The following is a 27,979-nucleotide window of genomic DNA, read 5'->3' as shown; positions in this document are numbered from 1 at the left end:
GCAGCTCATTCATTTGAACAGGATGCCTACCACAGCTAAATCACACTCAAAGAAGTGCATGCACCTTTTTTTAAAAATCACATCACATGGTAATAGGTGCAACACAACGCACGTGATGGCTAGGTGTGCTAGGATGCTATTAAGAAATAATGGCACCGCAGCGCACTTATCACTGGCACAAGCAATGCAGCATCCCACGCACTCCCGCATCGCAAAGATCTGGATGGAATCTTACCCTCTTTACACTGCATCTCTGTCCCCAGCTTCATCACCAGTCCAGTGTTGGCAGTACTCTTCAAGCAGAAATCTCTTTTGCCAAAACAAAACTTTGCACAATGCTGGGAACAGAGTGCCATCCAATGGCCAAAAAGAGCATCTCTGGGAGGGAGACTGTAATGCCAGAAGGAGTGGCAATCCGAGTCCCATCACCGCTAAAGGAGGGCACACTGACAGGTGTAGCTAAGATTAGTTGCAGATTATGGCAAAAGTCCATCCAACTTGATGAGGCTCCACCCAGTGGTGGGAATGCCATGTGAACAGCATTCATCTAACTATATGCTGGGTGGAATGTTTATACATTAGCCTTTTAAAGTGACGTTAAAGTCACAACCCCCCCCCCAATGATGTTGTAAGTTCCAGAAAACGATAGGTCCCCCTGCACTCCTCACAGTGCTCCCGGTTCAAGTGGAAACAGTGGCAATCACGGATGGCGCCGTGCACAGCAGTCAATGAATGAAAGAAATCACCAGCACTCCGTAAATGAAATACAAAAAACGTCCATGTATTTGGACTAAACGTCCCACATATCAGATAATCCGAATAATTTGATATGTGGGACGTTTAGTCCAAATAAATGGACATTTTTTGTATTTCATTTACGGAGTGCTGGTGATTTCTTTCATTGAATGATGTTGAAAGGACTTACCTTAAATGATGCCTCTTGATCCGATCATCTTCTTCTTTCCTGTCATTTTCAGGAGTCCCTCCAATGCTGGTGCCGGTCTCTGATCCAGCACTGACCACTGTTTCTTCTGTGGCCCACGGAGTCTCTCCAATGGGCACGCTCCCGGCTGACTGCATTGACTTACACTGCGTCTCTCCTCTTCTCCCGGCTGAAGATCTCTACCATGCATGTTCCCACCCCATGATCCTTCAGATCATCAGACGGGAGCGAGTGGGGGAGACACAGGTACGTTTCTACCTATTTGGTAACTTTTTTATTTTTTTAAATGTTTTTGCATATAGCTACTGCTTGCTAGTAGTAGATATATGGAAAAAAAAGTGTTAATTGTACTTTAATATTCATTTTGTTCTAAGTAACATGTCATTGCAAACCTTTTATCTGGGCATTCTATTGGTATAGCAATAAAAATGTCAAAACAAATGGGTTCACAAGGACGTTTATTGGCGGAGTTGTTGTTTTTGATTAGATTTCAATATAAAAGTAATAAGTATGTTCAATGCTACCTGTATAATTAAATATTCTCCACTGGAGCTGTGCTGTCGGCCAATATCACACATTCATGGCATTACATTTCAAGTCCATCCCCAACTGACCACAGACAACACAGGGTGTGTCTTGAGGTAACTGGATGCCGCATGAAGGAACACACAAACATTCCTAGCAATGTTTTGGGTTTGTTCAATTTGAATGTACATTCCACACAGAAAAACAAATGTTTGCAAAGAGGCAAGGCTTCTGTTGGTAGTTTTTGATCAACAGGTCAATTTACGATTGCCAAATTCGCAAATGCTTCGTTGTGAAGTATTGAAATAAATCTGACCTGGCCTAAAAAAAGTGCTGAAGCACAGGAGCCGAATAACTATTAACCCCTTCGTGACTGACGACGTCGCCAACATCGGGGCTGTGTACGTACAGTGTACGTCGCCAGCATCGGGGCTGTTTAAACAGATAGCCGCCGGGACTCTGTTTAAACTTGTAGAGCCGACTGTCGGCTTTACAACAGAAGCGATTCTGGCGACTTACCTGTTGCCAGATCGCTTCTGTGTCCCGTATAAGGGGCCGGGCCGCCCCCCGGACACCGCCGCGTAACTACCACCATTTTATTCTATAGAGTCTTGGCATTCAGAAAATATATAATGTTTGGGGGTTTTAAGTCATTTTCAGGCCTAAAATGTGGAATATAACATGGGTGCACAAAATGAAAAAAAGGCCTCAGTCATGAAGGGGTTAAAGTACATCTAAACCCATTTTTGTGTTTGTTCTGGACAGATAGGGAATAGGATCAAAATGGTGGGCTTTAGACACCTGTCATTGGAACAAGTGTCCCTGCTGGAAGATTTTTCCCTGATTGCTGTAAAAGCCTAACAGAGGTTCTAACCTCTAACAACCATGAAACAATGTTTTGGCAATTTAACCTTCAAATTAAGCATTTGTCAGCATTTAAAGGCCACCTAGGGCCAAAAAAACCCTTGGAGTGGTTTTTAACTGCCTCTTGCATGCGTTTACATGGAGCTGCTGTCACCTGATCATTAACTTGACTAGGTGACAGCTGTCACTTGAAAACGCCAGATTAGGGATTTCTGCTGCAGTCTGAGCAGTCTCCAATAAAGTTTCTTGTGGATGTTTTCAAGGCTAGTTATTACTTAAATTATTATTAAAACCAGTAGCAACTGAATGCAGAGGCAACTATTTATGATAATAAAGAGTAGATGCATAGTCCTATACAACCGGCCCTTTGAGGGTAACCATACTGCTGATGCGGCCCCCGATGAATTTGAGTTTGCCACCCCTGCCTTACAACCATCGCACGACTTTTGTTGTGTGATGGTTGTAAGGTAATTAAAAAAAACGTACGATCTGACCAATCTTGGACAGGCAGATCGTACTTGCGATCATCGCAAGCCCTCCCCACTGAGGGGCGGGCTTCTGATGATTCCAATGCTGAGCGGGCAGTGTGCGCTCGTACGATGCTCGGCGGGTTTTCCAACATGTTCGCAAGTTAAAAGTTGTGCGACCTTACAGTAGTAGAGGTCGCACGGCTTCCACACACCTTACGATAATCGTACGATCCAGGCCTGTTCACACTTACATGTTCCACAGTAAAACACCTAAGGCAGGGTTCAATTCTTCTGCTGTAAAAATGTGTGTTGGTGCACTGTTGTGACACTCATTCTTAATGGCACCATAACGCACTTGTGTTGTAGAGCACCACAATGCATTGTAATTACCATGTGTTGTGGTGTGCTACGCTAGAAAAAAATAGTGCATGCACCTTTTTGGTGCATTTCTGAAAGCAGAGGCCCTGCAGAATAAAACGGTGACAGTTGCAATTGATGTCACACAATATTTGCACAAATGTTTATCAAATCTATATGTTCAGAAACAAATACACTAAAATTAATTTAGGTGTACACAAACACAATATAATCTCAAATATTTTGGTAAATTAGACGGGGTTGTGTCAGGTATATAGATAGCAAACATGTCAAGCCTTAAAATTGTGTGTGCCTGTGAAATGGTGAAAAACTACAGTACACAAAATTGTCCATAGGCAACGAATTTAAAGCCTTTACAGGCCATCAGTTTAGAGTCCAGAGAATGATGGCTATAGAAAAATTGTTCTCACTCCGATGTTGGTGGAAGTACCCAATATGTGTGGTATAAATCGCTCATTACAAATATGTATGCACCCTACACTTTCGTTTGGATTTCTCAGTGAGGCCCCGTTCACACCAGGGCGGTTCCGTCATACCTAGGGGAAACACGCGGAATCAGCACACTTTCAATTGCGTTTAGGTGGTGAAACTCGATTCAAAACGCCCTTTTAAAATTAATGCGGAAACCGCACTGAAATGCATCCGCCCTGGTGTGAATGGCACCTGACTCTTCATTTCTCTGTATTTCACTTAACTTATTGCTATCACATAGAGGACTAACAAGCACCTTATGTAATAGAATATGGGCAGGTGACGGGTTCTTTTCAGGAGACCTAATGTCTCCCCTGCCCTCTACTGCAGGCGATTAAGCGCTTAATCAGCTCTTCAGCCAATTTGAGCCATCAATGTGACAGCTCTGAACCAGAAAGCACATCGCTTCCTGGTCTTGTGATCACAGAGCAGATGGGGGAATGGAGGTACTCTAAACTGTTCCCATTCGCCACCCTTACACGATTCACCATGTGTCAGGGCAGCTTCACAGAAAAGAAATAGACACCGGCACTCCAATAGTAAATCGATTACGTCTATTTATTGACGTACATCAAAAGCAAAATAACACACTTAGTGCGACGTTTCGGGGACACACAGGAACCCCTTCATCAGGCAAAACAAGGGCAGCTTCACAGGCACCCGGATCACTTACTGAATAGCTGGAAGCCAGCTGAAAAAAATTACACCAAGCTCAGGGTAGCTCTGTATCCTTGAGCTTGTTTTAACCACTTAAAGTCCATGATGTTTATAAACAGCACATGGGCATCAAGTGGTGAAGTAGCAATTTCAGAATGTTTGCATTAAAAACAAAACACTTACAGGGTTATTTACAAAAGGGTGAAGAGTTTGGAGAAGGCAGGAGAAGGGAACAATCTAGGACAACATAGCTGATTTGGAAAGATTCTCCAATTCAGCTCACTTTCCAGTTCAGCGATGTTGTCCTGGATTGTTCACTTCTCCTGCCTTCTCCAAACTCTTCAGCCTTTTGTGAATAACCCTGTCAGTTCTACCTTTAACCTTCCTGCCTAGTCTGAACCCTCCCCCACATCCTAATAACCCACCCTCCTGAGCCGTATACTTACCTGAACCTTGCAGTCTTAAAAAGGTGCCCATACACTGCACCATTATCGTATGATAATCGTGCAGTGTATGGAAGGCGTGCAACCGTTTCTACTGTACGGTCGCATGTCTTCCGTTGAACAAGCAGGCTGGAAAACCTTAGTGGCTTGCTTGTACGACAACTGCCAAACGGGCCGGTGTGCGCATGCGCACACTGCCCGTTTGCAGTCATCGGAAGCCCCCCCGCCCCTCATTGCAGTCATCGGAAGCCCGCCCCTCAGGGGGGCGGGCTTGCGATGATCGCAAGTACGATCTGCCTGTCCAAGATGGGCAGATTGTACGTTTTTTTAAATTACTTTACAACCCTCGCAAGACAAAAGTCTTGCGAGGGTTGTAAAGTGTATGGGCACTTTTACCCGCCACAAAACTTACGCTTGTGGGCGAAATCTTCCCACTGGCTTCATCTGTGTGCTCTGTCCTAAGGTTTTTATTGGACAATCTCCCAAGGTAGGAGATGCTTAAGAAACAGTCGCATAGAACCTAGAATATAGGCACAGTCAGCGGGTAGAAGACTCAACCTGCAGGATGTAAATGGTGTGTTGGGCCATAATGGCAAAATTCAGGCAAGCAGGCATAGGCAGAAGAAGTGAACTTTCTGTAGGAGTATACTTGCCGTTAATGATGTAAAAAAAAAAATCAGCACAATTCTCCAACCCATGTTATATATTTTTAAAACACTTGATGAGCCTGCCAGAAGTGTAGTCAGCTCTTATCTTCCTGCAGAGGGCTGGCACTGATGCACTAAAGTTCAAAGCGGTGTTGTCAGCACCTCCCCTCATCTATATAATTCTTCCTCCTTAAAAGGTGCCCATACACCGATCGGCAGGTATATGGGCACCTTTAAGGAGGAAGAATTATAGTGGTGGTCAATAGAAAGGTGTGCGGATATAGGGGTGATCAGGGGATAGGTGTGCATGTACAGCGAAGTAGCACGTGCGTACAGTGGCAGTCAGTAGAGAAGTGTGCAGGGCCAGTGGCAGTTGGTAGAGAAGTGTGCGGGTACAGTGGCAGCCAGTGGATAAACATGTGGGTACAGAGGTGGTCAGTGAAGAAACATGCAGGTACTGTGAAGCATGCAAGTACAATGGTGGTAAGGGTATAAGCATGTGGGTACGGAGGTGGTCAGTGAAGAAGCATGCAAGTACTGTGAAGAAGCATGCAGGTACAATGATAGTAAGGGGACAAGAGTGTGTGTACAGTGGCAATCAGTGGAGAAGAGTGTGTGTGTACAGTGGCAGTCAGTGGAGAGGTGCGCGCGTAGTGGTGGTAGACAAGTAAGCGGTTACAGTGATGATCAGTGGAGTAGCATGCGGCTACAGTGATGATCAGTGGAGTAGCATGCGGCTACAGTGGCTGCCGGCGGAGACGCATGCGGCTACAGAGGCTGCCGGCGGAGACGCATGCGGCTACAGAGGCTGGCGGCGGAGACGCATGCGGCTACAGCGGCTGTCGGAGGAGAAGCATGCGGCTACAGCGGCTGTCGGAGGAGAAGCATGCGGCTACAGCGGCTGTCGGAGGAGAAGCATACTATATACTTTATCATCTGACATATCATCACAGATTTCAGCAGGGTCAGTTAACAACTGCGCTCTTAAGGTGCCCATACACCTTGCGATTACTGTACGAAAAATGAACACGGTTGTGTTTCCGTACAATAATTGGCCAGTTGATGGTAAGTGCACGATCCCAATTACTGTACAACTGGCTAAATTTGGTTTAACGGGCAGACTAGAAAACTTGTGTTGAAACGGACAGAAATAAATAAATAGATGGATTAGTGGAATTTCAGTACAACAAAAAACATGAACAAATGACAATCTGTTCTGTCGATCGACAAAATCCTGCCAGTTAGTATTGCTGACGAATGGTATCAAAAACGACATTTGTCTGTGCATGATGGGGTATTTGTGCAGAAATTGAACGATTAATTGTAAGGTGTATGACCAGCTTTAGACAAAGTGCTGAGTATAGCAGAAAACAGCAGAGTTTGATCTTCTATCCTGCACTAGTTTGGAATAAAGGAAAGACTTATTTATGGTCATAGTAGGTGATTTTCTATTTGTTCTTCATTCAGATGTTGTTAGGGCTGTGGAGGAACCTAGATCTGCCCCCTAAAAGGTGGCCATACACTTTACAACCATTGCAAAACGTACGATCTGCCCATCTTGGACAGGCAGATCGTACTTACGATCATCGCAAGCCCACCCCCCTGAGATCTTACGATCATGCTAAAAGCCAGCTGAAAATCGTACGATTCTCGGCTGGTTTTCTAGCATGCTCCTTAGACAAAAGACGTGCGACCGTACAGCAGAAACATTTGCACGTCTTCATTTACACTGCACAATTCTCGTACGATCGCGCAATTTCCCATAATTCTCATACGAGAATCGTGCAGTGTATGGGCACCTTAACACTGACCTGAAGCAAGTGTTCTGTACAGATCAGTGAGGTCAGATACCTATATAATCACAATCTTACACGAACCATACTGCTATTGCCTCTGGAGAGATTACACCATAAGCAGACACTATATAGACCTGTCAGAAGCCATCGTCCTGGTTTAGTCTCTACTATGTGTATACAGAATCTGAACTCCCAGCTAATAGGGCCTACTACAAAGCACTCCAACAACAAGACTCCATACAATAAATTGGCTCATCAGCCCCCAGCTTTACAAAGGTAACCCGAAGTTCCTGGACGTCTTCTCCTGGCCAGTGAAATGCCATTTGTAAACCTCACCCGACTTCAAAAATCCAATTTATCACCATAACCGCTACACTTGCAAATTCTTAATATATAAATCAATTCTCTCACCTCCATCTTTAACACCGGTTATCTCCTTCTTTTTATAGCCACACTTCTCCGCCTCCACCAAGATGGCGGAAGGCCAGCTTCCGGTATAGCACAGGAAGTCATTTTGACATTCGCAAGCACGGTTGTCACGTGATATGATGACAGCGTGTTGGAACGTAGGCTCTAGCTCTAGTTTAGTAACCAATAGGTGAAGACTTCCTGGTGCATCCGAGAGGTAGCCTGCAAACCAGATTGTCTCTTTGCTGACCATCGAGAGCTGGTCCAGCAGGCAAAGAGACTACACCCTGTGATCATCTGTGTGCTTGGTGTGCAGCAGTCATGTCTTACGCTTATTTGTTCAAATATATTATCATCGGAGACACAGGTGCGGACTTCTCCCAGTTATCAGAGTTCTGGCTGGTGTGATCATTCTGATTGTGGTACATGTGCTTCTGTATACGTGTCTTTGTAGTTGTCAAGTTGTGTCAGCTGGCAGTGTATTGTGATGCAGGCGATCCATGCACAGTCACTAAGATTCAGCATTTATTATGGATTTGATTTCCTAAGGTCCTAATAAGTACTCTGTCCATGCATCTCCTTTTAGCTACTGGATGCTGTTATTGTTTCTCTATTGCAGATTGGAAGAGAGGGTTTCTAAAAGCATCTTCACTAGAAGTGAATCGTGGAGGCAGCAATTGCTGACCCCTTATAAAAAATAATACTGTGCCTGGCTGTACTGCTGACCCTCTTCACCAATTAGAATCACTAACCAAATGCAATTATATAGATGAGGACTTGTAACTTGTCTGTTGTGGCTCAGTGCCAGGTGTGGTGTAGGTGCCGGTGGGTCAGCATAACAGTCAGGAAAAGGTCAGCAATGGCAGCAGAGTTCTGTCATGACATTTGATTATTACCACTGCCCACAATCACAAAATAAATGCATGTGTTATGGACATATAATAAATATGTACCTCTTCACGTCAGTTAAAGTAAACCTACCTATAGACTATGTGTATCTTGTAATCTAGAGATCTCGTTGAACACCACTCTTACTCCCTTGTATCTATTGCCAGTACTAGTATGTAAAGCCCAATTAAACCATCCAATTTAAATTAGCTAAATACATTCCACGTGCATCAAAACAAAACGTGTACTAAGTCTTAGTGTTTTCTTTCTAAAGCGTCCACAGCCTGAGTAGAAAGGTCGGTCCCCTGGCAGCATACTGCAGAGTGGGACCCTTAGTCTCTCTATGGAAGCAGTGCAGAGGTCTGACATGCCCCTCCTGATGAATTAAAGCCAGAGCGCTCAAATCAGCAGGGATCATGGATTTTACAGATTGCAGAGCTTGAGGTCTGACTTCTGCAAAGAGACCACTACTTCCCCACCAACAGCATAGGCCCCACTCTTCTGCATGCTGGCAAAGGACAGGCTTTTCTACTCCGGTTGAGACTGCATTAGAAGGAAAACAAACTGTATGACCTTGAACACTTTTTGTTTTTAAGTACCTGGGATGTTTTTAGCTCATTGAAACTGCGAGTTTAATTGGATTTTTAAAGCGGAACTCTAGGCAAATCAAATATTAACCCTTGCAGTGGTCCTGCACTGCAAGGGTTAAGTGCTCATGTTGTCTAGGGAGCTAAAATAGCAAAGTTGTACTCCCCTGAACCGCGATCCTGGCTTGGACTGCTCCCTTCAGCCTCCCTCCCCCTCCGTTGCAGTAGTCTAAGGTCCTGTGAGTCATCGCATCCTATGCACAGTGTAAAGATCCTGCGGATGCCAAGGGACATACCATCACTGGAGAAGAGGAGGAGACAGGCTGGAGGGAGCGCTGTAAGAACAAGCCAGGATCACGGTTCAGGTGAGTATAACTTATTATTTTAGCTCCCTAGATAAAATGAGCACTTAACTCTTGCAGTGGGCTGGTAGCCTCACTGCAAGGGTTAAGATTTGATCTGCCTGGAATTCTGCTTTAAGTAAACTTATGGCCGGTCTGGCTACACATGACCGCTGCTGGCAACCCTGCCTTCATCCAGTGCACTCTCTATTAGGGATGTTCAGGTACCAGTGACGATACTTGGCGTTTTCACAAGAACTACCAAAAATGTATCAGTACTTGTTCTGGGAAATATATACACTGAGTGGCCAGATTATTATGAGCACCCCATCAGTACTTCGTTGGGCCACGAGATGACTCCACGAGATGACTTCGTTGGGCCACCTCGTGACTCCACGAGATGTTGAAAGGTGATGCGAGGAATCTGACACTGCACTGTTGCCCTTCTGTTGTCTTGTACCAGTCTTGCCACTCTCCTTTCTGCCCTAACATTGACTAGTCGCTGACGGCCACAATTCGCACGTTCAGACCCAGATTTTTCGGCTGACAGTCCAGTCTTTAAACACTTTAACAACAGCTGCTCTTGAACATTTAACGAATTCTGCTGTTTTGCTGATACTCGCTCCATGACTCCGAGCGCCAACAATCATCCCACGTTCAAAGGCTGTTAAATCGCGTTGTTTCCCCATATCTTCAGAAAAAATCACTTCTACTGTCGTGGTAAACAACCTGCTTCCCTATTTATAGTGGTCTGGCCCTCTAGCAACTTCAGCGCGAAATTATAGCTAATTTGCCTACAAACGTCAGGTGGTCATAATAATCTGGCATCTGTACTTGTACCGAGTACAAAACCTTGCTATCTGAACATCCCTACTCTCTGTCTGTCTGTCTATTTTTATATCTATATGCCTATGAATCTGTTTTTGATGCCAGAATCACAGCAGGGTTGGAGGTTTGTCATGCTTCTTAACAAAGGTCAAGAAAGAAACCGTCATGCATGAACACCCGCTGACCTGTGGCAAATCTATGGGCTGTCAAATATTTACATACAGTTGACACACAGTAAATTATCTTAAGCTCAAGTCCTCACATTCATCTGTTGATTCAGACACTGTGGAGCAATTCATCCTCAAAGTTCACAGCAGAATCACTGAAGTCATTCTCCTAGCTCAGCTCACCCTGCTCCTTGGTTTTGCCATGATAGTTATAACCTGGCCTTCCTCCTACCTCTTCCTACAACTTCCCATGGTACATAGAAGCTTCAGATCATTAAAAAAAACAAAAGGGGTTGCAGGATAGGGTGGGCAAGCCCCTTCCTTAGCACATAAAGATGTACCTATAAAGCTGTCCAAACACAGAGTGAAAGATGACTGCTGAAATTTGAGCCGTCAGCACCCCTCCAATTTTTCAATCATCTTTTGTCAACGGAACAGGTCTGAAAAAAATGTGACCAAACAGTTACTGCAGCAATTAGATGCAGAGCCTGCTCAGGTATTCAGCAGCCACAATAGCAGCAGCTGCTGCAGGAAATTTGGAGCCTGGTTACAGGAATCTGTTAGATTTGTTTTTTTGTTCAGCCTGCACACTTAAGTGTCTGTCCAGCTCTTAAGTTTTGGGCTCCCTGAACCTTTGTGACGATAAAGTTCCCATAGGTTTAGGCACCTGGAGTTTATGTATGCTGACATTATATAGTGTTCGTAGGAGAGGTGTACAATGAAGTGACCACCGTTTCCTCTCCCCATACTGGTCAAAGTAAAACGGACCTCCCCCAGCAGTACTTAAGCTGACCTTACGCTGTAATATTTTCTTTGTTCAACCTGCGGGCTGAACAAGAAAAAATATAACAGATTCTTCCATCAATACTTATGAGCGTTTCACTTTCTTCATTTTATATCCGAACAGAGCTGGCAGCTCATTGGCTGATCGAGGGATGCTGGCCAAAAGAGTGCCAGCAGCAGCACCCGCTGTGTGAATTTACAGATGAAATTCGCATTGCTTATGGCCAGCTTTACCTCACTCCCATGGTGCTCTGTTTGACCCCCCAGGACTGGGAAAAGAAAGCCCCTGTGTAAGCTCCAAATCGGGTTGTCAATGCTCACACAGGGCTTTGGACTCTTTCCCCGGCACCATGCGACCGTGTTAGACCAACCTTAAGGCTGGGTTCACACCTGGGCGTTTTTCAGCGCTGATCGAAGCGCTGAAAAACGCTCAGCAAGTGAAATCCCATACTTTTCTATGGGGGATGGTTCCCACCTGGGTGTATTTCAGCCCGTGGAAACGCGCTGAAAAACGCCCTACGCCTAAACAAGTACAGGAGCTTCTTTGGGGTGTATTTCAGCGTGTATCCATTGTTATTCCCCAGTGTGGCTCAGGGTCAACAAAGCGGTAACCCCGAGCCACACTCAGGAATACAGCCTAGGTCTTACCTTGTCTGCGATCCCCGCTGTGTCCTCCGGCCGCTGCCGTCTTCGGGTTCCGTCCCTTGCGAGCGTACGCGTCACAGGCGGGCAGAACCGGCGGGAAGTTTGAAAGTTAAAAGAAAATAAAGGGGAAAAAAATCATACCGCCATGGAGGTATAAAAACGCGCGTTTCACTGAACGAAAAAACGCGCCTATAGTACGCCCAGTTTTTTAACATAATTTCTAAATTTTCAGTGATTTTTCCTAATTATAGTAAAAAAGAAAAACCCCAGTGGTGGTTATATACCACCAAAAGAAAGCTCTATCTGTCCCCAAAAATGGTATAAAATTAATTTCAGTACAGCGTTGCATGACAGAATAAACGTCAGTCAAAGTACCGCAGCGCTAAATACTGAAAAATGGCCTGGCCAGGAAGGGGGTCTAAACACCTGGTTTTGAAGTGGTTAATATAAAATGTATACACTTGCCTGATCACCTGGAAGGCCATTTAAGAGTTCTTTTGTATTTTTCCAGATTGCACAGCAGATGTTAATGGAATTCATCAATGATGACTCTGATACTCCCTTCCATGATGTTTCTGTTTCCCCATTGTGCTTTTTGACAGTCCCACCGTTAACATGCTGTGCAGAGCATAGCAGCATGCATGTCCTTTAAATATAGGATAACCCCACGTTCTATGACTGACTGTCAAATGTAGAATAACTCCACGTTCTATGACTGACTGTCAAATATAGGATAATCCCACGTTCTATGACTGACTGTCAAATATAGGATAACCCCACGTTCTATGACTGACTGTCAAATGTAGAAAAACCCCACGTTCTATGACTGACTGTCAGATATAGGATAACCCCACGTTCTATGACTGACTGTCAAATGTAGGATAACCCCACGTTCTATGACTGACTGTCAAATGTAGAATAACCCCAAGTTCTATGACTGACTGTCAAAGGTAGGATAACACCATGTTCTATGACTGACTGTCAAATGTAGGATAATCCCACGTTCTATTAATTTGCTGTCAAATGTAGGATAACCCCACGTTCTATTAATTTGCTGTCAAAGGGGAATGGGTGATATCTCAATTAGGTAACCTCTTCTTAGGAATGTACCACTTTTAGCTAACGGTTTTGAAGTAACTTCCTTTCCTTGTGGTCACAAGTGGGGATAAGACACTCAGGCAGTCATATAGCAATCTCTGTAAACTCGGCAAACAAGCATAAACGTCTATGCAAAAAGCAAGGTTAAGGTGGCTGTGCTCTGACATCATTGCAGATGTGTCCCAAACAGGACTGTGAAATTTGAATGTATTTAGGGTTAGCAGCCTGTAATTTCATAAGCTTTTTGTTTTTTGTGCTGTCATGTAAATTATGCAGTGTGCTAATATCAGAAAGTTTATTCAGCTTACCTTAATGCGAGTCGTCTGTAATCCCCTGCAGCTACAAGCACATACTGCTCCATAGAGGGTCAGAAGAAGTATACTTCCTGGAACCTGTGCAGAGTTAACGTCTCTCTACTTCCTGTGCTATCAGTCATGTCTAGACTACCAAAGCAAGCTTGAATTTGTTTCTAAGCAAAGAGAAACTTTTTTATTACAGGCATTGTCTTTTACCACTCTTTATGGATTTAAGAGGTAGAAATGGGAATTCCATCATTTTCAGGGTAAATTAAAGGGTAGATGTAGCAGGAGCCCTTGCTGTAATGAGCAAATATGTACTATATACACTGCTCATAAAAATGAAAGGAACACTTTTGAATCAGATTATAGCATCAAGTCAATGAAACTCCTGGGATATTGATCAGGTCAGGTAAGTAGCAGAGGGGGTTGTTAATCAGTTTCAGCTGCTTTGGTGTTAATGAAATTAACAGGTGCACTAGATGGGCAACAATGAGACGAGATGGTTTTACAGGTGGAGGCCACTGAGATTTTTTTCCCTACTCCATCTTTTTAGACTGTTTTGCACTAGTTTTGCATTCGGCTGGGGCCAGTGTCACTACTGGTAGCATGAGGCGATACCTGGACCCTATAGAGGTTGCACAGGCATGCCAACTTCTCCAGGATGGCACATGAATACGTGCCATTTCCAGAAGGTTTGCTGTGTCTACCAGCACAGTCTCAAGAGCATGGAGGAGATTCCAGGACAAGGTCAGTTACTCTAGGTGAGATGGACAGGGTCGTAGAAGGTCCTTAACCCATCAGCAGGACCGCTATTTGCTTTGTGCAAGGAGGAACAGTATGAGCACTGCCAGAACCCTACAAAATGACCTCCAGCAGGCCACTGGTGTGAATGTCTCTGACCAAACAATCAGAAACAGACTTCATGAGGGTGGCCTGAGGGCCTGACGTCCTCTAGTGGGCCCTGTGTTTACTGGCCGGAACCATGGAGGTCGATTGGCATTTGCCATCGAACACCAGAATTGGCTTTTCACAGATGAGAGCAGGTTCACCCTGAGCACATGTGACAGACGTGAAAGGGTCTCGAGAAGCTGTGGACAACGTTATGCTGCCTGTAACATCGTTGTGCAGGATCGGTTTTGTGGTGGGTCAGTGATGGTCTTGGGAGGCATATTCATGGAGGGACGAACAGACCTCTACAGGCTAGACAAAGGCACCTTGAAATCCTTGGACCAGCCATACAAGCACGTGGGGGTCATACAAACTACTGAGTACCATTTTGAGTTGCTGCAATGAAATTTCAGCACAATGGACTAGCCTGCTGCATCATTTGTTCACTTTGATTTTTTTGGGGTGTCTTTGAATTCAGCCTTCTGTAGGTTGATAATTTTTCATTTCCATCAAACAATGGGGTATCCTTTCATTCCTAATAGAGCTGCAACAGTTAATCGATTTACTCGATTAAAATCGACGATTGAAAACATTGTCAACGTTTTCGATCATCGATTCGTCGGCTATCGATTGATTTGCCTGTTCGGGGCTCCACACCGCTGTGCCCACCGCACAGGATGCATAAGCCACGCCCACCTCCTCGCCGCGAGCTCCCTCACTCGTGGCTGGCCCGCCGACAATCGAGGGCCCACCTTCTGAAAGCAAGTCAGTGTGGAACCGGTATGCAGGGATATAGTGGTGGAATAGGGGTGCGGTGGTGGAATAGGTGTATGGGGGTGCAGTGTGGACCAGGCGTGTGGGGGTGCTGTGGTGGAACAGGTGTGCAGTGTGGAACAGTTGTGTGGGGAGGCAGTGGTGGAATAGGTGGATGGAGGTGCAGTGGTGGAATAGGTGGAAGGGGGTACAGTATGGACCAGGTGTATGGCTGTGAAGTGGTGGAATAGGTGTATGGGGGTGCAGTGGTGGAATAGGGGTGCAGTGTGTAACAGGTGTGTGGCGATGAAGTGGTGGAATAGGTGTGTGGTGGTGGAAAAGGGGTATGGAGGTGCAGTGTGGAACAAGTGTATGAGTGTGATGTGGTGGAATAGGTGTTTGGGGGTGCTGTGGTGGAACAGGTGTACAAGGGTGCTGTGTGAAACAGGTGTATGGGTGCAGTAGTGGAATAGGTGTGTGGGGGTGCTGTGTGGAACAGTTGTATGGTTGTGAAGTGGTGGAACAGGTGTATAAGTGTGCAATGGTGGAATAGTTGTGTGGGGGTGCCGTTGTGGAACAGGGGTACGAGTTACGCTGCGAACGCAACGACTATGCCACGCCCACCCCACAAGCCGGACACACGCCCGCAGAGCATGCCGCCGCTGCGACTTACAAGGGTTCAGAAACAGGTAAGGGGGACCCGTTTTAATATTTCCTGTTTTTAAAAAAAAAAGCGGCACACTGTAGAACACCACCAGCTATAGAGGAACACCAAATCCCAGCAATAATATATTAGGCAGCCTGTATAATGTATTATTGCTGGGACTTGTTGTTCCTCTGTAACTGGTGGTATTCTCCATTGCGCTGTATAATTTATTATTGCTGGGATTTGTAGTCCTCTATAACTGGTCAGTGGTAATCTGCATTGCGCAGTATAATCATTATACAGCGCAATGGAGAATACCACCAGCCTTAGAGGACTACAAATCCCAGCAATAATACATTATATACAGCGCAATGCAGAATAACGCCAGCTATAGAGAAATACAAATCCCAGCAATAGTACATTATAGTATAATGTACTATTGCTGCATTTCTCTATAATGCAGGAAGCATTGAGCTGGCTTTCTGGCCAATCAGGAAGCCGGGGTCAGGTAATGACTCGCCGCCCGGCTTCCTAATACCGGAAGTTCCGGCATCGGGAAAATTTTGGCCGAGTACAAATACTCGCCCAAATACTTGTTATCGTTACCGATACTGGTAGCGGTGCATCCCTAGTAATAATAATCCCTTTTTTGTGGACATTCAGTCTATAACAAATGGAATATGAAGCTGGCATATCTATTTCGATGGAGAGAACGGTCCTACCAATCAGTTGTTGTCTGATGTCAATATGGCAAGTGCTATTGCGGGGAGTAAACAAAATGGGTCCCAAACATTTGGTTTGCAAGGCACTGGCCATGTTTCTGAGTGACACATTTCTTCTCCAAAGGGACTTCCTCATAGGAGCATGGTTTATGTATTTAAAGTGACATTAAACCCTCAGATTTTTTAACATAAACCAATACTGTAATGTGTGCCTTACTGTAATCCATGGTTGTTTCCCTTCTCTTTGCTGCTCTTCCTTTTAAATCCTTATCTTTTCTCATGCTGGGGGAGAACTTCCCTTTGCAGCTGAGTGCCTCTCCCTGTAGTGCTGGCTCAGGTTGTGAACCTTCACACAGACACCATGTATCCATTTCAGAGACAAGGCAGTCTGCTGCAAAACAGAAGCATGAGAACAGATACAGATTTAAAAGGAAGAGCAGCAAAGAGAATGGAAACTACCATGGATTACAGTAAGGCACACATTACAGTATTGTTTTATGTTAAAAAATCTGAGGGTTTAAAGTGACATTAAAGCCAAAAAATGTTCCCCTCCCCCCCATGTAAATGTTAGCACTTACCTCAAGTGATGTCTCTTATTCTGATCTTCCTCTTCTTTCCCCATGTTTTCATCAGTCCCTCCAGCGGTGCGACGTCACTCCGATCCAGCGCTGACTGCTCTGTCTCTCCGATCCAGCGGTGTCTGCAGGCGGGTGCACGCGTCCATAGACTTACCTTGCGTCTCTGCTCGTCTCCCGGCCAAGAATCGGAACTGCGCATGCGCCCGCCCCAAGATCCTTTGCGGCCGTACGAGCAGTTCCTGATTCTCGGCGAGGGAGCGAGCAGCGATAGCGAGGTAAGTTTAAAACCAGTTCAATCGTTTTTTGTTTTTTTTTTAAACTTCTTGCCTATATCTACTGCTAGCAAGCAAAAAAAACGGAGGGTTTAGAACCCCTTTAATGTCACTTTAACTTTGGTAGCATTTATAAAGATATATAAAGAGGTAAGCCCAATTAGGGGGTTGTTTTGATAGTATTCTTGTTTTGAATTCTTGTTTGAATTTAGTTATTGGATGGATCTGCAGGTCTGCCATTCTCCATGGGGGGAGGGGTTGGCGGGTAGGGTGGCGCATTGAGGAACCAGGTCTTGGGGCAGCAGAGAGAGAGTAAATCCGGCCCTGCATACACAGCCAGATATTTGTAGGTAACAAATACTATGAGCATTGATTGTAAAGTCAGGAATTTGTAGATTCTGGATATGCTGACTAGGGCACACATTTTCCAGCATGTTGGAAAATCTCTGATGAGTACAGTATTCATTCCTTTTCATTATTGAAAAAGAAGAATTTCATCACTTTATATGCACCACATGTTTATACATTTAGGGTAGGGGGGCCAGTAAAAAGAAAAACATAAAATCTATCATTGTACCTTCAAATAGCTGCACCAACATACATCAGCCTATACTGCTCTGTCTTTACTGGGTCCTGGAGAGGTCAGGTTGGTTCCTGAACACTAATGCATTTTTTTTTTATGCAAGTAAACAGATCTCTACTTTGAACAGGTTATGATGTAAACAATTATTTTTGGGCAGTTCATATAAAATTCTTATGAAAAAAAGACTGGTTTAAACTTTAAAGTAGTATTAAACTCTCAAACTTTGTGCAAGTAATTATTTCAGATCAAACAAATATTCATTGCCTAGAAAAGTATTTCTTTATAATTTTGTCCAAACACTTAGTCGTCATGTTTCCAAACAGCTCCAACTCTCAGCTCGGCTTCCCTGAACCCTCTGTCTAGTACAAGATCACAAGGGACCGAGCAGCCATCCATCAACTTGTTTGAGGAAAGGAGGAGTTGAGAGCAGGGGAGGTGTTTTGCCTTGTTGTGTTTGTGGAGACACGCACAGCTTACTAGCAAATACAGTGGTGGCTCTATAGGACCCTGCAAGGGAAAGGAGCCACCCTAGATATATCAGGACCAGTGCTCAGGGGACCAGCCGATTCTACAGGAAACTAACATTTTTAAACTGCCTCCTACTGTATCAATTGCTCATGTATCAATTGCCCCTCCCTTTTAGATTGTAAGCCCTCAGGGGCAGGGCCCTCCTTACCATCTTGCCTTGTATTGTGATTGTAATGTCTTCCTAATATTGTAAAGCGCTGTGCAAACTGTTGGCGCTATATAAATCCTGTATAATAATAATACTAACTTCAGGGAGCAGCATCCATTGTAAGTGCTTTAATCAGGATTTGAAATTCCTTCAAAACCTTTTGACTTATCACTTTAATAATAAAGACTTTCTTTGCTTCCGGTCTTTGAGCATGCATGGTTCATTGAAACCTGTTTTGTATTTATTGCCTTTTATAATTGCTAATTAATAAACTGTTGTATTATGTAGCAGTAGGTTTGCTTGTGTATTGGGTATGTTCCATACATTAGTGATCTCTGTACCTGTCTTTTATTTGTAGGGGTTGGAAAGTCATGTCTTCTACTTCAGTTTACAGATAAGAGGTTTCAGCCTGTTCACGATCTCACTATAGGTAAATGCTTTCAAGAATTTTGTAGCCTGCTACTTAAATGTCTGCTTTTTTTTCTATTCCAGTTATGTCAAGGCTTTTTCCTTCAGATGATCATCAAAATGTTTTTACTGCAACTATGTGTATATATACTTGTTAGGCCTCATTCACACACAACACAAAAGCAAAATTGTATATTGCGTACATACACGCGCGTATGCACTATATGCAATCCCAGAATGCATCATTGGTGATAGAAATTTTAATGATGTGTACGTGAGTATACGCATGCAAACACGCCTATATGCGCGTAAAATATGCAGAAATACGCTGCCCGGACGCATCTCGGTTCCATTCTGTTTTTGCAAAAAAAAATGTATACGGCTCCATACGCAGCTATGTGTATGGAGCCATTTATTTGCATATGCAGCATATGGTACAATACGCGCTGCAGTGTGAATGAGGCCTTAGACTGTTACCCTATGTAAGCATATAACTTTTTTTTTTTGTAACACTCCAGTTAGGCCTGTGGATGTACATCTAACGGGTACTGTATGACTATCTAAACAAGTCCCAAATTAACTTACTATGTGATGCAAGAAAAAACATGGTACCTGCATGAATCTATAACTAGGCTTTACGGCAGGGTGCACATTGGGAAGGCTTACAACAATACAAAACACAAAAATTCCCCAGCCTCAACCTGCCAGCCAGCCTGCAACCAAACAAGTATGCGTTAAAATCAGAGGTTTTAGTTGCACAAACTTTTGGCCAAAAATATGTAGAAGCCACACCGCCACGCCAAGGCACCTCTGCAAGGTGTGGTCCTAACTCTATGTATGTGAGTCTCCAAGTGTGAGCATATTAATGCAGTCGATAGATTGCATGCAGGTGTACCTGGAGGTAGCCAATTCCTCCTAAAAAGGTGCAGGGACGCACTGGAGGCCCAGCAACCAAAAATGCACGCTGGGACCCCAGTGCGTCCTCTCAACCAAAAATAGTCAAACTAGAAAAAAACATGGTACCTGCATGAATCTATAACTAGCCTTCACGGCAGGGTGCACATTGGGAAGGCTTACAACAATACAAAACACAGAAAATCCCCAGCTCACCTGCCAGCCAGCCTGCAACCAAACAAATTGCCCTGTCAACAGTATGCGTTAAAATCAGAGGTTTTAGTTGCACAAACTTTTGTGATGCACAAGCCTCATAAAGTAAACAGAAATCTTTCTTTACCTTCCTTGACTAAGCCAAACCCTCCTTCATTTGTGTCTCACACATCTCCCATTCTCCCCCACCCATTGATAGCATTGATATGACTATCAGCATATAGGGGGGAGTGAAAACCTATAAACCTATGGGTGCTGCAGAACTTTTTTTGTTAATGGAAGGCCATAGTTCTAGTTTAAATCAAATTATTTTCTGTCCTACACTCCATCCCTAATACATAAAATATATTTAACATAAGTCGCTTATTTGCAGTTTTGCGTTTCTTCATTTTTATTTTTTTTTACCATTTTGCAAAAAGGTGCAATTTAAATACAATACAGTTCTATCTTTTTAGATTTAGTCAAAAGTATTTATTTATTTTTGTGCACTGATACTGATTTTAGTGTGCTTTTATCAATTGAATTGTGCATTTTTATCGGTTTAATATTGATTTGATAAACATTTGCGCAATTATCACAGGACCTACAAAATTAGTATTGCCATCTTTTTATTCTACCGGGCCTGTACTTTCAGAAAATATATGGTTTGGGGGTCTTTTACAAACGCTAGCAACGCAGCAATAGAAAATCAAATCAATGGGAAAAGTTGCAAAAATGGTGTCGCCAGCTGAGGTTAAAGGGCTTGGCAACGAAAGAGTTAAATAATGCTTAGTTTTATACTGGATGCCTAAACCATGGTGTTTAAAACAGAAAAAAATTCAGATTTCTCATGGAAACAAAAATTGGTCAATAGATCCCTATAGATTAGTCAGCCAGATTTTCTTTGTGCTCTGGTGTGTGGATCTACACAATGTACCCAAAGAGTTAGGCCTGAGGAGAGGATTGAGGTCCCTTGGCCTAGGTTCAGAAGTTGGTGTGAAACTGCAGTTTGTTCACTCAAAACACACTGCACAGCCACACGTTCAGTTATCAAAAGGTGATATTCAAACTTGATATTGATTTGTGTTTGGAGAACGTAGTGTACTCTATTAATTATGAATGGGTTTGATGCATTTTTGCTGGCTTGCAGCATGTGGTGTAACCCAAGAAAATCGCATTGCAGTCTACGTTGCCTTTTATTTATTTATTTTTTTCTCTGGCTTTTCTATGTGCAAAGTTTGTAATACAGCTGCTTGTTTTGCTATATTGGGCAGGCCTTGAAAAAAATTGCCACAATATCTAGGAGCCAACCCCAAAACATTAGGAACCAACAACAATTTAGATTTGACCTGATGTATGAGAGTCCTCATCCCCATATAGCAGCTATACATATGAAACATTATATAATAGTTCTCTTAATCCTTCTCCTCTTGGACTGGCCAGATATATACCCCATATATACAGTTCTTAGCCACCTCCCCATTCTAGCGCTTATCCCAACCTATAGCAGCCACTGGGTTTAGTGATTTCAAACTTGTTCTTCACAGCAACTGAGCATCGAAGTAAACATGAAAGGATGTCCAGCCAAAACTTTTCTGTATTTCCCTGCTTTTTTTTTGTCTAGGGGACCTTTGTAAATGACTTACTTACCTGATCCATGCTCCTGCTTGCTCCAAGATCTGCATCCACAGCCTGTTTCTCCATCTGATCTGCCGGTTGGAAGCTCCTTGACGTCATCACGTCCTATTCAGAGCCCATAGCCCTGCATTATACGTGAGGACAGCAAGGGACGTCCATGAGCCTTAGTGGATGAGAGAGGGGTAAGCACCAACCCCCAGGGGAGCTGGGATTAGGAAAATCAAAGTTATTTTTTTTCACATATGCCTAAACATTAGTGAGCGATAAACCCTAGCAGTGTGGGGGTAGCCCTACTGCTAGGGTAGTTATTTGGTGTTTTTGTTTGTTTTTCCAACTGATTGCCTTTTTGTTTTTTTTCTTTCCAGGGGTTGAGTTTGGTGCCAGAATGATAAATATAGATGGGAAACCCATAAAACTGCAGATATGGGACACGGTGAGTTTACCTATTTGTTTTTTTATTCATATACTGCATTGATCTAGCATATGTTTTATTCACTTTTTCCACTTACAGAGCTAGGTTATTGTTTTTCTTTTAATAAATATTCATGTAATTTTATTGGTATCTATTCTTCTAATAATCTTCATTTTGTACATTTACCAGTAGCTGCCTCATTTCCCACCCTCGGCTTATATTCGAGTCAATATTTTTTCCCAGTTTTTTGTGGTAAAATTAGGTACCTCGGCTTATATTCGGGACGGCTTATACTCGAGTATATACGGTAACTAAGAAAAATTGATATCCTGCTGTGTTAATGGTATTGATGTTTTAAATGTACCTTTTCTTTACCCATGCCAACTGCAGAATATAGTTATATATCTGTATCCTTTTTAAGTGGCCCTATCATTTCACCAGGCCCTAGTCTCATGTTTTGCACTGTATACCCTGAACTGATATAGTGTTGAAGCCCCAAAATACCAACCTTTGGATAAAAAACACTGTTAGAGGATGCAATAGCATTATGTCTTATCTTGCATGTTATTAAGGCCTTGTTCACACTTGCGTTTTTGCGCTCTATAGGCCGGTTCACACCACAAAGTCTGCGTTCCAGAGAGCTCGGCCTCTGGAACGCAAGCCGGCCAGGGGGCGTGGCGGTGCATTGACATCAATAGCACCACAGCCACGCCCCCCACCCGCAGTGCGATTGCACGGGGAACGTAGACAAATTAGTGCCTGCGTTCCGGTCCAGTGCGATCTGCACAAATACTGCAAGCACTATTTTTGCAGATGGCACTGGACCGGAACGCAAGCACTAATGTGCCTGCGTTCAAGGTGCGGGCGATTGCACTGCGGGTGGGGTGTGTGGATGCAGTGCTGTTGACTTAAATGCACCACCACGCTCCCTCCCGCCCCTGAACGCAGGGAGCAGGCTGGCTTGCGTTCAAGAGGCCGAACACTCTGGAACGCAGACTTTGTGGTGTGAACCAGCCCTAAATGCAGAGGAAAATCTGTCAGGCTAGATGCGTTATATGATGCATGATAACATGTTTTACATGCGTCTATGTGCATTTACATGCATATGTGTTTAGATGCATCTGATACCCAACCTTATCAAATCATGTTTACATGCATTTTGGTGCAATTAGAAATTAAAATTGATTCTTGCATGCACCTGACTTCTATTTTTTTCTAAACGCAGATAAACTGACTGCAGATAAAGGCATATAAATGCAATTTGTGAATGGATCAATTGGAAATCATTAGATGCACATACATGCGATTAGAAAAGCTTTTTAAATTCACATTAAGGCATCTAATCGCACCTAGTGTGAATGTAGCCTCAGTGTGTACTTTAGAAGAAAAAAGTGTGTAAATGATTTCCTATGCTCCTCAGTTCCATCTAGTGATCAATATGCAGTACAACTTTACATGTATTCGACCTGAAAAGAAAATGTCCTTAGCTCCCTCTAGTGGCAAAAATTAAGTATTGCGTTACATACGTTTTTCCTGAAAAGAAAATGCTCCTCAGCTCTAATTAGTGGCCAAAGTGCAGTAGTATATTACATACATTGGACCCAAAAAGAAAATATATCTTAAAAAAAAAAGGTTGATTGTGTGTTTGTTTGCACAGAACGAACGTTCAGAAAGATTTATAGTACAAAAGTCTCTGCAGATTGGGTAAAATAGACCCCATACTAACCGGATTTGATACTTGTTTAGACTGTCATACAGGAGGGTTTAGTTGTACTTTAAAGCTGAACTCCAGAATAGGCAAATATCTACATACAAGAGGAATGTGTATTCTTACTTGAATCTTGGTGTGCTTTGTGTATTTCTTCCAGATCTGTGCAGTAATGCAGAGTGAAACTTTGCCTCTGTGGAAGAGTGTCTTGTAATACAGACCGGTCACTGCTGTTCTCTCTTCTTGTGCGGGGTGACTGGTCTTGTATCCGCCCCCTCCTGTAGTTTTCAGCAGGCAGTCTGTTGGGTCCCTCCCACAGCTCTACTATCTGCACAGGCTATGTGCCCCACAGTGATGTCACTAATACTTTCATAAGGAAATGTCCAGGTTTGCAAAGGCATTTGGTGAACACAAAGCAGATTTAAATCCTTTGACAAATATTACTTTTACATTTTTTGTGCCTGGAGTTCAGCTTTAAGGAATGCTAAGATGACATACAACAATATTGGCAGAATGGCCCTTTATCATGCCTTAAGCACATTTTAAGGTGCCTTAAATTCTATTAAAGCTTGAGGAACTAGAGACATTGAATGCCTCATTAGTTAAAGAAATTATTTGGAAATGGGGATGTAGTTGGGAGGGTCATGTGCTGAAACTTTATTTAGAGCTCATGAGAGAACATTGAACCTTTATGGTTAGCTTCTTCCCCCTAAAGAGATAACACGCCTACAGATCTTCGTTTACAACGCCTTTTGTCAGAGTAAAATCTTCTCCTGAATGATCTAGCCAAGCCATTGATCCTGTCAGAAATGCAGAGCTGTCCCTTTTAACTCTGCCTGTGTTATCTCAAGGACTATAATCACTCGACACAGCTCTTTCTTGGACTATAGAACAACTCCCCTATGTTGAGTAGAGGGTGGAGTGTTCTTTAATATATCAAAAGACAACTGGGGAGGACTACACCATCTTGTAATTTAATTCCAGAAAAGTCAGTGTTCTTTCAGCCCACAGCAGGATAATAGGAGCTGAGTACCATTTATGACAGATGGACAGTTATTTTTTTCTGTATCGGCAGGGTCTTTAAAGGGTAAAATGTGGGGATGTGTATGTCAAAGATGTGTTCCATATACATTCAATATTATTATTACTATTATTATTCCCTAACTACAGGGCAGTCAAGGTGTAAATGTAATAAATGGAGTTTCACTAATGCAGCAGATATTACCATGACACAGAGGTGATTGGTATTTGAATTCTACACTGGCTTTGGGTCCATTTATTGAGTCGCTGACCTGGAACAAGTATAGTATAGTATGTACTTGCATGTTTGCTGTAGGTCAGGGACTTACTAATTTGTGAAGCCAGGATCAGGATGACAGCCCTGTGGCTTGCAGTGTTGAAAATGGCTCCCATATTGTTCTTTTCATAAAAGAGGCTGATACTTTTGGATGTACAATGTATCTGATTCTTCGTGTTTGCTTCATTGTAACATGCTGCATATACCATATTGTCTATGCTTTGCCTTCTCAAACATTGTATGTTCCTTTATTCTGCCCAGGCTGGACAGGAGAGTTTCCGTTCTATAACCAGGTCATATTACAGAGGTGCTGCAGGAGCACTCCTTGTATATGATATAACTAGGTAAGATTGTATTTTGTAATGCTGGCACTGTTTTCTCTGGGTCATTTTTGTTATGTAATTGCACTTTTACATTTACATTAGCCTGTTCAATACAAAACCTTTAAGGCCCCTTTCACACCCTAACATTGTGTAATGCACATTATATGTGTTTGGTGCTTTGCTGTCCAATTCAATTTGAATAACATCCCAATGCACCTCCAGTGTAATGTATGTATCATGTAATGTATTATACGTTGCGGTGCACTGCATTATTAAACAATGGAGCACATATGATTTTTAAATGATGTGGTGCATTGGGCAGCCCATTCAAAGGTATAGGCTGCCGCTACACATGTAAACGTGCAAAATGACACACCACAGTGGACCTGATCAGTGTGAATGGACCCATAGCATTTGGTTGGCTCTGGCATGTTGATGTCACCCCCTTTGTCATGAAACATTATTTGGTCTTGGTGATGGGCTGATCAGTCCAAACACTGCATGTTGGGAGGAGGCCACCCCAATATCTGTTTGCAACTATGTGGTGGCTAAAAGCGGCAGGGGAGCACAGTGGGGAAAGTTAGTATTGCTGGGTCAGCGGGTTTTATCCAGATATGCAATCTGAAATGAGACCTGTTTGAACCATATAATGTGATTATTAAAGAAGTCATGAGAAGCAAGTGTAAAATGTGGGGAACACCTATTTCACAAATGTTATTTGTCTTTCAGGCGAGAGACCTTTAGCCATTTAGCATCATGGTTAGAAGATGCAAGGCAACACTCTAGTAGCAATATGGTGATCATTTTAATTGGGAACAAAAGGTGAGATTTCTATTGGATCATTTCTTCTCTTATGTAAAATACTAAACCCATGCATCCTATAAGCTAATAGTTAATCTTTTGGTAGGTGCTGGAGAGTATAGTCTTATGTCGTCCTCTCTGCCCCTCCAGTGGAAAGTTCTCTTATTTCTTTAAAATATCTCTCTGTTTTAGAACAGGGGTTTTAGGCTGTAGGTCTGTCCTATCAACTTCTAAAGCACAGCATTGGTAAGTTGCTAAGGAAAAATGTCAAATAATAAAGGTGCTATCAGGGTTACAAAAATGAAAAGCTTTGTTCCCGGTCAGTTACCTGTCCTGAGCTCAGGCAGGAGACAAGTCAACCTCTTTGGACGGGCCTTACAGCCTGACATGGAGCTCTTCCTGTCTGCTCTGACAGGAAGAGAATTGAAGTAAATCATAGCGTGTGCACACACACCAGTCTCTGAGGTAAGATTGTTGCACTATTTTACCAGCTATTTTAATAGTGTACAATTGTCCTTTCCTAACTGTTACTCTTAAAAGCTTGCCTTTAATTTTCTTGTAAGGCTTAGAAGCAGCTCTACATTACTACTATAAGATGTAGTAATGATTTGTAATGTTAGAAGTTCATCTCTGCTATCCCTGTGGTGGTGGTGGTGGTGGTGATGCTGCTGCTGCCGGATACAGGATTGCCTCCTTCTCTCATGAAAGAAATGCCCCATGAGTGCTAAACCTTTCTTGCACTTGCATCCATTCTTGGTCCTTCACTGACCCTGGACCCCCAGTAATATGGACTGGATGTTGAGTTCTAGCCAGTTTAGGTAATTTGAGTCCTTATTTCCTAAAACACTAGATGTGCTAAAATCCATACACTATATTCTGTACATGAGTATTTTGTCCAATTATTCCTCAGTGATCTGGAGGGCCGTAGAGATGTTTCGAGGGAGGAAGGAGAGGCATTTGCAAGAGAACACGGCCTAATATTTATGGAAACCTCTGCCAAAACCGCTGCAAATGTGGAGGAGGTGAGATCAAGGCCTGTATGGCAGGCATGAGCATTTTACAACCACGTTTCTTGCTCACTTTAAGCACCTGACTGTTCTTTGTTGTTTCTAAGGCCTTTATTGGCACTGCCAAAGAAATTTACAAGAAAATTCAGCAGGGACTCTTCGATGTAAACAATGAGGTAAGGATGTGAAGCGTTCATGTCTTTGATGACATCATGTTGATCAGGATACTAATCTAACATTGTTCCTTTTGCTACTTTTTCTAAAGGCTAATGGCATTAAGGTTGGACCACAGCAGACACTATCGGAGCCTCTCGGGGGAGCAAGACAAAGCCAAGCAGACGGGAGAGGGTCTTCTGGCTGCTGTTAAGAAAAATTCTAATGGCTAATATTTGAGGATAATGGGGTTCAGCCCTTGGCTCACTATATCCTTGCATCTCTTCCCTATTTTGGTCTATTGTACTTCTCTTCATATTTTCAAATTGGCCCCATAGGCTATTTCAATGCACACATATGAGGGATTAATCTCTTCTTCAAACATTCATATTCTTGCTCAGTGTAGCAAGTATAATAATCTGCGTGACTAATAAATGCTACTTTGTAAACCAGTTGAAGAAAGAGAAAATATGTTTACGTTCCAGGGTGTTTCCATTTAAAGTATTACAGTTTAAAGGTAAGTTATCACCATGATTATGAAGTGCCATGATTAACATTTACAGTCTTAACTAGATAGTTTATGCCTGCCTGACACCAGGTTGCCTACAGAGACTAGAATGTTCATCTAAACAATGACCATGGGTAGCTGGGACACTTGAAGTATAAACATTTGTTACCTGAAATTGCTTTAACAGGTAGTATTGTTACGTATCCCTGCAAAGGCTGGCGGAGCAAGCACATTTGTAGTAAGGAGGCAATTGGGAGTTTAAGTATCTGATGCTCCAAATGA

At 43.1% G+C, this 27,979-nt stretch overlaps 2 protein-coding genes across 2 annotated transcripts in view; one reads left to right on the top strand and one right to left on the bottom strand.

The window, feature by feature from the left end:
- TOX4 (TOX high mobility group box family member 4) overlaps window positions 1-7,698 on the bottom strand; it is a 29,474-nt gene extending 21,776 nt beyond the window's left edge. Inside the window, exon 1 of the mRNA XM_018563139.1 lies at window positions 7,606-7,698. The gene's annotated coding sequence lies outside the window, so the exon portion shown is untranslated. The remainder of the gene's footprint in view (window positions 1-7,605) is intronic.
- Window positions 7,699-7,789: 91 nt separating this feature from the next.
- On the top strand, window positions 7,790-27,633 carry RAB2B (RAB2B, member RAS oncogene family). The gene is made up of 8 exons (XM_018563148.1): window positions 7,790-7,969; window positions 18,715-18,786; window positions 21,854-21,921; window positions 25,167-25,249; window positions 25,958-26,050; window positions 26,940-27,051; window positions 27,144-27,212; window positions 27,302-27,633. Exons 1-8 carry the CDS (start codon window positions 7,924-7,926, stop codon window positions 27,401-27,403), a joined length of 645 nt encoding a protein of 214 aa, XP_018418650.1. The 5' UTR covers window positions 7,790-7,923; the 3' UTR covers window positions 27,404-27,633.
- Window positions 27,634-27,979: the final 346 nt, after the last annotated feature.

Source organism: Nanorana parkeri, unplaced genomic scaffold (assembly GCF_000935625.1).
Source record: "Nanorana parkeri isolate BGI_ZX_2015 unplaced genomic scaffold, ASM93562v1 scaffold635, whole genome shotgun sequence".
Taxonomy (NCBI): Eukaryota; Metazoa; Chordata; class Amphibia; order Anura; family Dicroglossidae; genus Nanorana; species Nanorana parkeri.
Note: the sequence above shows the minus strand (reverse complement) of the source record. Positions and strands in the feature narration are given on the sequence as shown.